Consider the following 15,091-nt stretch of genomic DNA (forward strand, 5'->3'; position numbering starts at 1 on the left):
TTACACGGAGCTATTGATTTTCCTCTCTGTGAGTCTGTTTCTGTTGTATTTCTATTATTTGTAACTCAGCAGGCCCTGCAACTACATGACTCTCTAGGCAGGTGGTAGGAAAGTAAGAAGGGCAAACAATACAAAATTTTTTCACTAACAGTTTTTGAGCAGTAAGCATGGATCTCTCTGAGCCTCAGGTGCCACTCTGAATGACAGCGATCACACCTCCCTACCTCCTAGGGTGAACGGGCAAGTCACTGAACACCCCGTAACCTGTTATCTTGAGCATGTTACAGCCAAGAGCAGCAGGAAGCACGCAGCCCTGGGAGGGAACCCGCTGTCGGGATGCCTGTGCAGAGTTCCCCCCCACCTGAGCCTCTGGCTGGAGTTTGCTGAGCTGCCCCACGAACCTCCCACTTCATAAGGGACCAGCCCAAGCCCTGGGAGGCAGCCACGGGCAGCCCTGGACAGAAGGGGTGTGCCTGGCCTTTCAATGGATCAAGTCCCTCTGTGACTGCTCACCTCAGAAGCTGCCATGCCCCAGCGGAGGATGGGGACAAGGACACTGCAGCGTGCCTGGCAGTGGGGACAGGAGAGTAACGGCTACTGTGGGCTCCAGTGGGACCCAGCTGGACCTTTGGCTGAATCTTAATTTCTCAGCTTCCTGTCTCTATGGCTTGGGACGAGTTTCTTTATTTCCCCGTGCCTCAGGGACTTCATCTGTAAAATGGGGTGATTAATGCATCAATTTATTTGGGTTGCTGAACGTAGGCAATCCTGCCAAGCAGGAGTTCCTGGGTCAGGTTCCCCTGCATGGTTTCCACCTGATTGTACACAAGTGATGTCAGACCTCCGAGGGCATGTTTAAGGTGATGTGGGGGACAGAGGAGAGGCAGAGTCCCTCTGAGCACACAAGTGCTCAGGCCACTGGTTCATCAACGCCGCAAACAGCAAGTCTCCAAAAGGAACCCAGGGAACAGGACCAGTGCGTCAGCCCAGGAAGCCGGAAGGCGGAGCTGGCTCAGGGACAGCGAGAGGGCGGGGTTCTGCCTCCAGAGGTCATCAGGGGCCGGCTGCAGACAGAGGCCCAGTCACCTTGGAGAGGCGGTCACACAGGGACACACCTGATGCCCACCCCAAGAGCCTGGCATGTAGAGAGGGAAGAGGAGCTGCGGGTTGTTCCAAACACCAGCTGCTCAAACACACAACCAAACCTCCTCTTCTTCTTTTAGTTTTATTTATTTGAGAGAGATGGTGTACGTGCGGGAGGGGGAGACAACCTGACCTCTTCTAACCAGGTCCCAGCTAGCTCAAGTGTCCAGCTTACTAGAACTCTGGCTCATGTTTGAGGACAAAGCAGCAAACAATGACAAGGCTCAGCAATGCAACAGATTCTTACCTTCCTTAACCCAAGCCCGAAAAGCTATTGGTGGGGGCGCGGGGGAGGGTTTTAGGCTTGGAGTTAGAACCCCGAGGGTCTGCAGAAGCCTGATTCTAAAAAAGGAGTCATCTGGGTCCCCTGTGCCCTGCTCACCAAAGTGGGGAAGCAGAAAAGCATTTTAGGAAATTTTCAGGGACACCCAAAACACAAGAGTTTTCCGTGTCTGATTCTCTGCAAATCCCCTTGACTTGAAGCGGGCGGGGAGGACTGTGTTTGATCTACGATCATATCCCTGCTACTTAGGAAGGATTCTGACCCAGGCGGGTGCACCACAAATACTGGCAGGACGAATGGAAGAAAAGAACGTCAGTGAATCTGGAGCCTGCAGCACACACCGAAACACCTGTTTATAGAGACACAGTGACCAGGTGACCGGAGAACGAGGACAGCTGGAGAAGCAAGCGGACTCATCACTGACACCTCAGACCCAGGCTGAGAGCGAAGGTGGGCGGGCACGACCCGAGTCACGTTCTTCATGGGTCCTCTTCCTGCCTCCATCCTTCAGTTGCCTCCAAATTCCCGAAGAAAAGAGGGATATATTTACTGACCCCTGAAAACCCAGACAGGGACTCGTGGGGGCTGCAGGGGTTCTCCAGGTGCTGCCCTACCTGCCAGGAGGGGCTCCTCCAAAGGTGTGCCAGTACGTCGGCCAGATTAAACTTCTAAGGTCCCGCCAGCTCAAACATTCGTGGGTGCGTGTTTCCTCCCAGACGGAGCATTTCCTGGAGCCCTGCTCCGTGCTCCAGGCAAACACAGAAGGAGACAGATATCTGGGTGCCCCTATGGTCCCTGCCCCCTCAAAGGTTCCAGTTCAGAGGACAGCCCCAGGGTTACATTCAAGAAATGCCCCGGTCACAGCTCCACTACGCTCCTCATGACGAAGATCTGTGGCAATGAACAAGAAAGGCTTTGCAGCAGGGCCGGGGGCCCAGGACAGGATGGGATTTGGAGTCAGTGCGGGGTGAGTAGAGACTGTGTAATGTTCGTGGTCCCCGGCACTAAGCTCAGGCTTGGCAGACCCGGAGAGTCTTTCCTGCTGGTTCAAGGTCTAAGGGTGCCAGACAGAAAAACCCTTCTCCAGAGTGTAGGCACCAACGGGGAGAAACGGTTTGGCTCAGCTGGTCAGCCCCAGACACCTAGTCGCCTGAGTATCTCTATCCGGGGAGTCACTGAGTGTGGAAAAAATGAGCAGGTGTGATAGTAAACAGGTGCTCAGCTAGAATCCAAGGTGTGGGTCAATCCAAGCAGCAGCTGTTGCCCAGAGACATAAATGAGTGGGGAGGGAGGGGGCAGGGCCAAAAGGTCAGTGAAGGCAGAGGGGGTCAAAGGCCAGGCAGGTGATGCCTTAGCTGCTGGGAGGGCACGGGTTCCCCCAGTGGGGTGGGGTAGGGGGGTCGCGTGCCATACGGCAGCAACAGTGTCCAGAAGCCACTGGGAGATGGAGCGGGTACCAACTGTCCCGGTTTGCCCGGGACCGAGGTGTTTCCCATGGAATGGGACTGCCAGGGCCGAAACCAGGAAAGTTCTGGCAACCCAGAATGCGCTGGCTACCCGAGGCACAGGTCTGTCCTCACCAGCATCCCAGAGGGACCAAGACTGCTGCGGGTACAGGAATCTCATCTCGTGGAACAGGGAAACTGAGGCAGAGAGGCGCGTGACCTGCAGAAGGGAGGTCCCACAGGGCGTGAGCAGCATGGCGAGCTGGAGCATTCTGGCCTCCACCTCCCCTGCTTTCTCCGCACACTGGGAAGACGGGAGACACGCAAGTGCCGTCTGCTAAGCACAGCTGTGAGCTGTGCCAACTTCTTCGGAGCCAGTGGACCCTGGGAGGGGAGCGCTAGAGCCCCCGTCCCCAAGAGGGGTCCCAGGGAAATGGGCCCATCTGGCCCTCTGCTCCTCAGAGATTCTGGCCCAGGATGAGCCGGCGGCCACCACCTGGGACCCTGGGGGGATGGGGGTGCTGTCGGCTGCTGCTCTGCTTGCCTCCCTATGACATCCCCATTAGGGTGACCCCTTGGGGGAAGGCCAGGATCCCCAAAGGCCTTTGTAAAATGCAGACGCGTCATGTAAAGCCACACACCCTGCAGCCCTTGGGTTTAAAAGGGTCTTAGCGGCTCTGGGCAGCCGGTGAGAGAACAGGCCAGGGCACAGGGGAGGTGGAAGGTGTGGGGGTGGGGGGGGGGATGGAAGAGAGGATTTTGGGGAAAACGTAAGCAGGAGCTTCCCAGAGCAGTCCTGCTCAGTGACTGGCCTGCAGAAGCATCCCCCAGACTCCTGGGCCGACCCCTGTTTCCGATTCTGCAGGTCTGGGCTGGGCTGAGAATTTGCGTCCACTATCAAGTTCTCAGGCGAGGCCGATGTTGCTGGTCTCGGCACCCGTCTTGAGAACGGCTGGCCTGGGGCATGGAGTTATGGCGGGGGGTGCTGGGGTAAGGGCAAAGGGACACAGGCGCTGATGGGTCACTGAGGGCTGAAAAGACCCATGGAGGTCAAGTTGGAAGATGCTGGAGGCCTTGACCCTCAGGCTTCAGAGAGGGACAGAATCACGCGGTGGTGGAGGGAACTTGTTTCAAATGCAGATTTGTGGGCCCATCCCCAGATATTTTTGACTGTGAGGGCCTTCTGGGGGGCCGGGGAACTTAAAAACCACAGTGAGCGCTGAGCGATTCTGATGCAGGCCACAGTGGAAACGCGCACTTCGCAGGCCTCGCGGGCTGCGATGGGCCACAGAGACCTCTGCAGGCCCCTTTCTTGGCCTGGGGCCGGCTGTGCCAGCCACGACAGCAGCCACTCGCCACATGGAGCCTTTGACAATGAAATAAAGTGTGAAATTCAGTTCTGCTGTCATACGAGCTACGTTTTTAAAGCCAGTGGCTACCATATGGGACAGGAGGGGTCTAGAATGTTGCCATCTTTGCAAAGAGTTGACCAGACAGGTCTGGCCTGGAGAGATCGATCACATTATGCCTGCCTCTGTTTCCCTTTCTCTAAAAAGGGGGCTCCTCCCCTATCTTTCCCAGGGTGTAAGAGAAAGAAAAGATTCCACCAAGAGTGACAATTCTGGCCCACCCTTAGAGGCCCCCTGCACCTGCTGGTGGGAGGAGGTGGTCCCGGTTGGCGGGGGCAGCACCCATGTCTGCCCCAGAACCCAAGGATGGTTCTTCTTCCTCCCGGTTGGCTGCCAGAGCTAGAGTCCCCAGGGCAATGAGGAGTCCTTAGTAGTTAGCTTAGTAATCACAAATATAGTATGGAAAACAAACTCGTAAAAGCCCCAGCAATTCCCCTTCAAAGAAATCGACACTAAACAAAACCAACTACGCCCTAAAAGGTACGGTTAATGCATCACGTTAACGCATCACGAATGCAGAGGTAGGAACGAGCACAGACCGGACTGACTCACAGAGGAAAGGTAACTGAACCTACGCCTTCCCCAGACCTCCCCAGCCCACGTAAGAGGTGGTCATGTTTTCCAGGAAGGAATGGAAAAAACACGAGAGATAAAGCAAGCCCCGGGGGCAGGGGATATCTCCGCCTGCCGTTCTGGGAACAGCAGCGTGGGGGCAGGGATGGACAGTCCGTGAGGAGGGCAGGGTCCTGCGGTCACCGCGTCCAGTCCCTACATTAGGCCAATGCACAGATGCAAGGTGGCCAGCTGGGTTACCAGGAGCCATTACTCAGTGGGGACAGTCACCGTCTGGGAAGATGAGAAAGGGCTGGAGACGGATGGTGGTGATGCCCGTCAAGGTATTTAATGCCACTGAACTGCACACTTAAAAATGGTCAAAGGGGTCCATTCTGTGTTATGTAGGTTTTGCTGCAAAAAAGACAAAAAAGAAAGCGCAGGGTCTGAATTCCACCCTGGATGAACGGAGACAGGCAATCTTGGAAGCGGGCCTCCGGATCTGCACTGGAGTCCGCTGACCCCAGGGGACTCCGCTCTCTGCTGCGGATGCCTGATGGAGGGGAGGGCCACAGGACGGACAAGCACGACGGCTCACTTCCTGACAGATTCGGAGCACAGGTGTGCCCAGGCAGGGGGAGGGAGGCGGGCTCGCTCTAGGGAAAGAAAAAGTGAGGGTTGGCTACAATGTCCATATACTGTCTGTCCACTTCGGGACGCCTGAGGGAAGGGAAGGATGCTCTAAGGATTCCGTGAGGGCACTGGGGGCAAACCAGAGTCTGCAGCCCAATTTTTCTTACTCTAAAATGAACCCAATCCCAGAAAGGCAAGGGGCAAAGAGGTTCTCAAAGCCAGGTCCATGAAACCCTTGCCGCACATTCCCCCAGGGTGCTCGGTACAAATACAGATTCCCAGGCCCCTCCCCAGACCTACAGGCCGACCTATGGCGGGGGGAGCCCGAGGATCCAGATACCGGCAGGCACCCCGGACCACTGTGAGCTCCAGTCTGAAACCCCTTTTAGTGAGTCAAGAGGGATGAGGCAAAGGGGTCAGGAGGGAAGTTCCCAGCTTTGCCAGGATCCCGCGTGTAGCTGTGAGCCTCCCCATTTGGCCCTGGAAAGCCCGACATCTTGCAGGCTGGGCCCTTTCCTCACTCTGGGCCCGTGTCCCCACGTTGTGGAGAGAGCGAACGGACCCATCCCTGCTGCGGGTTGCCTGTCAGGACTCTGCCTGCGTCAGACCTCCTGCACGGGGCCGGCTGGGCTCTTTGGATTCTGGCTGGGGCCCAAGGGCTGGGTATCTCTCCCGGAGCCAACTGAGCAGCTCTGGGCCCGAGCGGCCTCGCTCCCAGCTGCCTCTGGCTGATTGGAAACTAGCGTGTCAGACACCAGGGAGAGAGCCCCGTGACACCTGGCATCGCAGGCCCCCCGCCCGGTGCCCAGGTGGCCCTCAGGGAATGGTCAGCTGATGAAGGCGACCGGAGGGAGAAGCAATGGTCCTGGGGCAGACCGCATGGCTTCCGGGAACAGCCACCAACTGCAACCTCTGTAACTGCTTCAGGCCTGAACCCCGTCGCCTTTCCGAAGGGGAGGATGCGGACTACATTACTGGGGTGGAGGACGACCAACAGGAAGGCAGGTGACAGAGCGCCCAGCTCCTGGGCGGCCCTTGGTCAACGCTTCTTCCTCATGAAAAGGACCTTCCCCAACAGAAAGACACCTTCTTCCCTGCCTGGGTGCACAGGACTTCAAAATCAGCAGCGCACTGGTGAGCAGAGCCACGCAGGCACGGGAAGAAAGCAGACAGGAGCTCGCAGCGGCTGTTTCTACGTCTCTCCAGGCCCCTGGGGAGAGCTTTCTGAAGCTTCTGGACAATTAAAAGGTACCGAACACACTCCATGCCTGTGATAAAGGTACAGCCCCAACGAGCTGGGCGCCCGTGCCAGCCTCTGGACCCAGGCAGCTACAAAAGAGGAGGCTATCGGCACCTGCAGTCAGGCCACCAGGTGGTGCGCGCCCCCCCCCCACACCGAGCGGTCCCCAAGGCCCGGCACACAGAGGGAGGGTGCCCGCCGAGGGGCGTCCCCCCTGACACCACCAGCTAACCTTGGCTGTAGCTCCCAGGGCGTGGCGGCACCCAGCTCGGGGCAGGACTCGCCCATCTGCCCATCTTACCTTTCTGGCTGGTCATTCCTTCCACATTCGGGGCTGCGCCCGCACCTTTTGGACTAACGCCACTAGTCAGGGGCTCTGAGGAACCGCCACAACCCGTGTCTTCTAGCTGGCCTCTCCTGAAGGCATCTAAACAGCAGACCAGAGAAAGCACGAAGTCCCCACCTTCACGGTGGCTGCCCCAAGGGGCAGAGAAGGGGTGGTCCTTTTGAATGGGAGTCATTCCTGCCTCCCCCACTCCCGGACAGGCGCTCCTCTGACACGCTCGGCGTGAAATGCATTTGCGGGGTGTAAATTCATAAAAAAATAACGACACACGCAGGCACGCACACGCGCACACACACACACCTTGTAAACACGGCTTGCTATCCTCTCTGGAGTGTTTATAGCCCTGGGTGACTCACAGCAAACACGGCATCCCCACAGTGGCTGCTCCGGCCGGCTTTAATGATATGTCGGCTGCGCTTATCTGCTGGGGCGAAAATCTGTGTAAACAGCCGTGTACCTGATTTTCCACTTTTGTCAGCTGGCTGTTGTGTGGGTGAGCGGGGGCTCGGTCCAGGCTCCCGCTTGCCGTTCTCCTTGAACCATGCACTCAGGTGACTCCTGAGATGACTAAGAGCGAAGTAAGCTGCTTTCAGGATGGCTGGAGGGTCCTGGCAAGTCCTCCAGTTAACTTGAGGGGAATATCACAGAGAACACAGGGTGTGCATAGTGACGCCTTATGGAAATTTCCTGATTATTTAGAAGGCCAGAGAAGCAGCCACCAGTCCTACAGAATCAGCCAATCTCATCAAGCTCCAATAGCTCAAACTTCAAAAAAATTTTTTTAAATTTTACACAGACACAGACACAATCAATCTCTTTGGACTCTGGAGAAATGGGAACCCTCCTCCGTCTTACGGTCCTGGCAGCACTGGGCTCCATGAGTAGGAAGGGGGCTAACCACACGGATTCCTGTCCAACTACTCTGCAGTGGGTAGGATGATCCCATTTTATAGATGGGTAAACTGAGGATTGGGACGTCCAATAACTTGCTTAGCGACACACAGCTCGTAAGCAGGAGATCTGGCCGATCAAACCTGGGGGTTTTTGATTCCAAAGCTGGTGCCCTGAACTCTGCCATGGCAAAAGGAAAGTACAAGCCCTCTCCTTGAGCAGTCACACACGGTGAGGGTGCTGGGCCACAGGGGAACCCGATCAGAATTGTTTTCAAGAGCGGGGACTTTCACTCCCGCTCAGCTGTCCTGGCTGTGTCTGTCCCACTCGGGGGGGCCAAGGACATCCACAGGAAACCCTGGTAGTCCTACTGGCTGGCTTTCTAAGAGTGTCCCCAGTTCCAATGGGGAGATTTAATCTCACTTGCAACCCTGCGGAAACCCTTTCCAAGAAGGGGATAACAGGAGGCTAACCTATTGCTAAAATTGCTAAAGACACACAGATAAGCAAATGCCTGATTTGCTTAAAACAAGGAATGTCAAGGAGAGGACAACCAGCCCCTCCTTCGTTCTAAAGGTAAAAATGTAAAGAGAAAATGGACTGTCACAGGGGTCTACGTTTTAGAGATCAATACAAGGTCTTTCCACAGTGCTGGGAGGGCTACAATCTGGGACCCCACAACCAAGTCCTCGTGGGGATACCCCCCCCAGCTGTGTGATCCCGGGCACCCGGTTTCTGCTCCGGGACTGGCAATGGCACCTCCCTGCTGGGGTCCTTGGAGGACTGATTAAGACAACGCATCGCATTTGGTTCGCACCATGCCGGGCCCCTGGGAGGGTACAGCGGAGCACTGAGAGCCAGCACACAGATCCACAGGGGCCTGGTGCCCTGGGCCAGGAGGTTTTGTGTGAGGGGCTCGAGGAAGTAAGAATCCCAATGACTAAGAGAAAAGGTTGAGGTTCAAGAGGCTTCATTAGGTCCTGGGACTTTATAAGAGTTAAGCGTTAAGAGAAAAGCTTAAGGAGGCATGGCATCTGAACTGGGTCCACAAGCCTGGGCAGGCTTCCCATGGGACAGATAGAGTGCCCGGACTCCGAAGATCCGAACTGACCAACAACTTTTCAACAATGACTTGGTGGCTTTGGCTGACCAGGGCCCTTGCCTTACGGACGCCACACCCGTGCAGCTCACTTCATTCTCTCTGGCCCCACTGCCCCAAGACGGACGGACCAGCGCCCGCTCCCATCGCTCTAACTCCTCACCTGGCTTTACTTTCCTGTACAGCCCTCCCGTCTCCTGACACATCCTGTGTGGACTTGCCTGCTGGAAATCTCCTCCCACAGATAAGAAGCTCCATGGAAACAGGGGCTGCAGCTGTCCCCTGCGCTACTATAGATCCCTGGCAGCCACCGCGGTGCCTGGCAAGGTAGTGGCTCAAGAAATGTGGCGGAATGAAGGCACGTGCCGAAGAAGGCTCAGGGAGCACCTGCTTTACTCTGGGGCCGGGAGGGGGTCCTGGATGATCTCCCCTCGGGTAGAGTTAGTCCTGCCACACACCATCAGGGAAACTGAGTTACTGAGTATCTCAAGGTCACAGAGCTTTGAGGCAGAACCAGGTGCAGACTGAGTACGTGTCTAATTTCTGCATCTCCGGCTCGGGTCCTTAGCCAGCGCACAAAGAATAGTCACCTTCCCTGGAAGGGGCCCCACCCTGGGGGCCCGAGCTGTCACCAGCACAGAGTCCATCACTCTTCAGGTCTCAGGATCCCCTCCGTGAGTAATGTCCAAGTGTCCGGCTTCCACCCTGCCAAGCCAGTGGCGCCCCCATCCTTCCCTCTTCCCTGTACCTCTGTAGGTGCCAATTCCCAGACTGTGTCACCCAGCAGGGTCCTCACTGTTCCGCTCCCTCAACCAAACATCACATTCAGCTGGGGGCCAATGTGCTGAGATCCTGAGACGAGCCACCTCTCAGCCTGGCTGAAATGTTTATTTCAACAATAATTTCAGCTTGGGGTTCTGAGCCAGAAGAGCTCTCATCTGCTTCCCGGAGGAAAGCCCTAACATCCAAAGGTTCGAGAATCCATGTCCACGACAGGCTGACCTCAACACCCAGCCACCACGAAAGTTCTTAGAAACTGCATTTGATCTTTAAGAACTGGAGAGCAGAAGGGGGGTGAAGGGCGGCTGGTGGGGTGGAGAGATACTCCAGACTTGACTGGTGTAGCTGCTGCCTTGATCTTCATTCACGCCCGGGATACCAACCGTCAATCAGGAGATTTCCACTGCTCTCTGCCCTAAAGGGACACCACGAGGGCCATCGGAATAACAAGCACCCCCCAAGGCCTTGGAGACAGGCGGTTCTCAGCTACACCATGTCATTAGGATATTGTTATTATGAATACACAAATGGAGTCTAAGTAGACACAAAGTAAACAGATCTCTCCCCACCCAGCCATCTCCTCCATGTTTACATAATAACAACCCACTGGCACAAGAGTCAAGACCAATCTCATCTCGACACAGTTCAGGAGGGCAGAGATGGAACAGATAGCATCATATCCCAATGGGACACCGAGTCAGCGGGGCCCTGACGGGTGCCCCACCACGGATGGGGATAACTAACTTTTATGAAACATCAACTATGAACAAGGCAAGGTGATTTGCAGACGCTAGCTTTGGAATGATCAAAATGTTGGGTGGCACTAGTTATTATCAGCACTTTTTGGATGGGTAAAATGAGTCTCAAAAAGATTAAGCAACTTGCCCAAGCTCTCCTACTTGCTTGTTCTTCGCATCTGGGCTCTTGTTTTGCTCTTGTTTTACACCAAGCTGTCTTGGCCTCTAACTGCTCTGTGCAGCTGGGAAGGAGGTGGGACGGTCTCCAGCAGGCCCAGCCCCAGGGCAAATGGTCCAAGGACGCAAGCTCCTTCCAGGGCTCAGTGTCCCTTCTCTAGACCCTTGGTGACCCAAGACGTCCACGGCTCCAGGACACCAGCACCAGCTCAGCTCATCACTGCCAACTGGCCCGTGGTCCCAGCTCCTGTGGCTATGCCTGTGATTGTCAGGATCCCGTCTCCTTGGGAGACCAAGGCAGGCAGCCTGGAATTAGGGGGCATTGCTGCTGGCTTTTTCTCATAGGAAAGAAATAATTATTAGGTAAATAAGCCTGGTGTTTCCCAGCTGGTTAAGCTTGCTGTCTAGGAGAGGCATTCCGGTGTTAACCGACAGAGAATATTTGAAATTGCGGGACCCTGGGCAAGTTGCTCAAACTCTGGCGTTTCTGTCTTTATCTTCACGAAGATAACACAGCTTCCCTCCCAGAGCTGTGATAAAATTTTAAGGACACGCGCCACGTAAATTACGGGAACACAATAGGTATCCAAGAAATAATGAATAACCATGTTGTACGCCCCCTTCCTCTCTTTTTCCTGGAAAAAGTATTCCAACTTCACACTGATGAGGACAGACACTTTTTGGAAGCCGCTCTAAAGTCAAGGGGATCCAGGGGGTTCTCTGGGTAAACCCACCCCCCCACCCCCAAAAGACGTAACTTGCGAGGGCGGGGGGCAGTTGAGCCCGGAACAGAATGGAATGGGCGCACGCACTCGGAATATTTTAACATTAAAAAGCGGTCCTCAGTTTGGGGCAGATTAGCCAATGATACACAATCAGACCCTCGCATTGTGTCTGCACCGCCTCGATTTCTTTCTGCATTAGTCCAAGTGGAAGAGAAACCTCTCCTCTCCCAGCAAAAGCGAGCCATCATGTGCCGCTCAAAGGGGCTGCGGTAAAGCAGGGCTCTCCTGGCACTTTACGGGGCTGCCAGGTGGGTTACAGGTGCGGCGGGAGAGGGGCCGCCCCAACTTCGTGCCGGGCTGGCCCCTTTCCCACGCCTCCCAGGGCAGGTCCCGGGCGCCCCGGCATCTCACAACTCCCGCAGGCGTGGCCTTGACCTGCCCCTGCAGCTCGCTCTGGGGGCTCGGCCGGAAAGCGGCGAGCGCCGAGCCCCCCGCCCGCGAGCTGAAGAACTCCGCGTCCCGCGCGACTCCCCCTGCCCCCCTCCCGGCGCCCGGGGCGCGGCGCGCGGCGAGAACTTTGCCACCGGCGCTCGGCGATCCGGCCGGGAGCGCCCCCGCGTGCCCGGCCCCGGCGGCTCCCCGGGCCTGCGGCCGCGCCGCCCTCCCCGCCCCGCGCGCACCTACCCGGCTGGCTGCAGTCGCCATCCGCTCGAACGGAGGGCGCCCCGGCGCGGGGCCGATCGGCCGGCCCCCCGGCGTCCGCGCCCGGCTCGCAGGCTGCAGGCCCCCGGGGGCGCGCCGGCCCGGCCCCCGCCCCGCAGGAAGGCGCCGGCTCGCCCTGCGCCGCCAGCTGGCGGACGCGCTCCCAGGTGCCCGAGTCGGCCGCCCGCATGCCGCGTGCCCGGGGGGCGCTGCCGCGGCGGCGCGGGGGGCTCCGACGACGGGCGCGGGGCTCACAGCCTCCCGGGCCGCCGCCGCATCGGGGCGCAGCCGAGCGCCGCCCCCGCCGCCCGCCGGCCGCCCGCGCGCGCCGGACCGGGGCTCTCCGTCCGGCCGACGCCGGGCCGTCCGCGGCCGCCGCACGCGAGGAATTCGGCCGCCGGCCTCTCACGTGGGAACGACTCTCACTCCCGCGGCTCCTCCTCCCGCTCCTTCCGGGCTGGCGAGGGCCCGCCGCTCGCCCCGCCCCGCCCCCCCCCCCCCCCCCCCGGCCCGGCTCCGCCCCCGGCCCCTCGGCGGCGCCGGGACTCGCCCCACGGCCTCCGGGAGCGCTTCGTGGCCCCATTCTGGGACGCTCGGCGCATCCCCAACATGGTCATTTCTGGAGAGACTGCGGGTCAGAAAGACGGACAGTGGCGCAGGGTTCGGAAGGGACTGGCCTGCACCCAGGTCTTTGAAAGCCCCAAGTGAGTGCATCTGGGGGAAGGCCGCCTGGTACCCCAATTTGCATACGTCTCCACTCTTCTGACATCCTTGTGACAGCGCTGCCGGAGACCTGAAGTCCCAATCAATGGCCAGGAGAGGGCAGAAAGAATGGAGCGGGAACCTGGCGGTAGCCTTGGGACATTTCCTTTGCTCATCTGTACTGTGTGACGAGGCGTTCTTCAAGTCAATATAATCCTGAGCACATTCACTGGGCCGGAGGTTGGCGAGGTGGGCGTGGGGGTGGGGGTGGGGGGGTCCGACATGGTCCACATCCCTAAGCAGACTGTGATCTGGTGGGGTGCCCTATGTCTACATCTCACTTCCTTGAGCCTCAGTTACCCCATCTATAAAATGAGGCATCAGTAATTCCCACCCGGTCCACCATCAGAGATGTTTCTGAAGACTCCTCAGCCACAATCATGTGGCAGGTGAGGGGACTCCCAGGGAATGCCAGGCTTGGACCCCAGGAGTGGGTGGGGGGCCAGTTAGTTCTCCAGCTAAGCCTGGTCCGAGGTGGCATCTTGGGTCTGCAAACCCAAACCTGAGCGCTGGAGTGGGTGCTCCAGTGGCTTGCGGAGCTCACTGTAAAATGAATTTGCAGCCCCAAGCCCTCTTTGATCTGAGGATTATGATGCTCTTTAGAAGGACTAATTATCTCCCCGCAGCCCCAGGAAGCAAGTCCGGTTTCCCCCCTAGTGTAGACAAGGGGAGCCTGGGAGGAAGCATAGCCAGGTGAGAACTCACACCTTCCAGGGATGTCCCCAGCCTCCCCTTCCAGGCAGCACCGGGCCTGACTCTGTAACCTCTGGTTCCCAGGCCTGAGCCCTGGGAATTTCTAGGTCACTGGCATATGGCTCTCCATCAAGCTGTGGGAAATAAATGACTTCCCTCCACCCGGCCCCAAGTGTCTAAAACTGTTCACAGGTGACTTTCCCGTCTGTGGGCGAGGAGCCCCATCCCTTTGCAAGCACTGTGGTCTGGACACCATCCATCATGGCCTTGCCAGCTTCTACCCTCCCCCTTTCCTCACCCTCCCAATAACGGGAAAACTAGCCCAGCTGTAGAGGTCCACAGGGCTGTCTCAGACCCCTTCCCCTCTCTGGGACCTGAACTGCTCAGTGGAAAGCTGACTAGTAACACTGAAGGAAAGCTGGCCAGTAACACCCAGCCGGGGAAGAAAACACCCACACGACACTGAAGGGAGGAAACTGATCTCAGACCAAGTGATAGGAGATGCTGGAAAACCCTCAATTCTTTTGCCTTTTCTGGGATAACTGGCAAAACAGAACAAAAGAACAATTGCCCTGAGCCACCCGAGGGGAGAAGCTGGGAATGCCTTCACGTTCTGGAGACACCCAGCACAGACTGTCTGTTCCAAACGTCTTCAGGGACCCAACTGAGGACATAAATGAGTGAGGTGGGCTGTGTTGGGCTCCCCGTGGTTTGTTTCTTAAGGGCATTTAGGTTGTATTCTTTGGCTTAGACACGCTTTGCATAATAAGCAGGTAAGAAGGTGCTGCCGCAAAGAAACATGCTCTTTCCCATATTCCTCGAAGTACATGGAACTCTTAGTCTATCTTTCCACTTTTGATAGAGACGTGAAATTTTCTCTTAATTCCATGACATGAAAACAGCAGCACAAGCATGAATACCTAGCACTTGCCACTTGGATTCGGTGTCAGCGAGACTTTAGGGAGTGATGAGGACTGTGGCAAATAAGAAGAGGTAGATGGCTATAATGCAGGAATGTGCCTCCAGGGTCACTAGAGGTTCGTTTGTTCTTTCTTTCTTTCCTTTTTTTTTTTTTTTTTTTTTTTTTTAAAGCTACTAGGAATATGGACTTTTAGGGGTTATCTAAGTTCAAAATGTTGACAACTCTTTGACATGAAGAGGAAAGGGGAGAGGGAGAAGGAGAGAAAGCAGAAAGAACAATAGAGTAAACAGGTCTAGAAGTTTCTATGTAGCCCACTGGCCACCAGTGCTCATTTCACTGCTAGTCTTACTGGTCCCCCTGCAACCTCTCAGAGGTCTGCACATAATCAAATAATCCAAGCCATTTTTCAAACCCACAGCCCTGGGGGATGTCTGCTGTTGTCCTTGTGTGTGTGCACACATGTGCATGCATGTGTGTGTGTGTATGTGACAGAGAGAGAGAGAATGTTCCCCATTCTCAGGACCAGGACTTCAGATGGCAGCTGGACCCACC

General features: G+C 56.7%; 1 protein-coding gene across 4 annotated transcripts in view; it reads right to left on the reverse strand.

The window, feature by feature from the left end:
• KAZN (kazrin, periplakin interacting protein) overlaps window positions 1-15,091 on the reverse strand; it is a 1,027,640-nt gene that overhangs the window by 130,621 nt on the left and 881,928 nt on the right. Inside the window, exon 1 of one of the 4 annotated variants that reach the window (XM_032360799.1) lies at window positions 12,145-12,603. The exons of 2 other annotated variants lie outside the window; for them this stretch is intronic. In XM_032360799.1, coding sequence (XP_032216690.1) covers window positions 12,145-12,352 — 208 coding nt within the window. In that variant the 5' untranslated portion in view covers window positions 12,353-12,603. Of the gene's footprint in view, window positions 1-12,144; window positions 12,604-15,091 lie in introns of those variants that run through there. One more of the 4 variants, XM_032360801.1, reaches the window with a different exon arrangement.

This window comes from Mustela erminea, chromosome 10 (assembly GCF_009829155.1).
Source record: "Mustela erminea isolate mMusErm1 chromosome 10, mMusErm1.Pri, whole genome shotgun sequence".
NCBI classification, from domain to species: domain Eukaryota; kingdom Metazoa; phylum Chordata; class Mammalia; order Carnivora; family Mustelidae; genus Mustela; species Mustela erminea.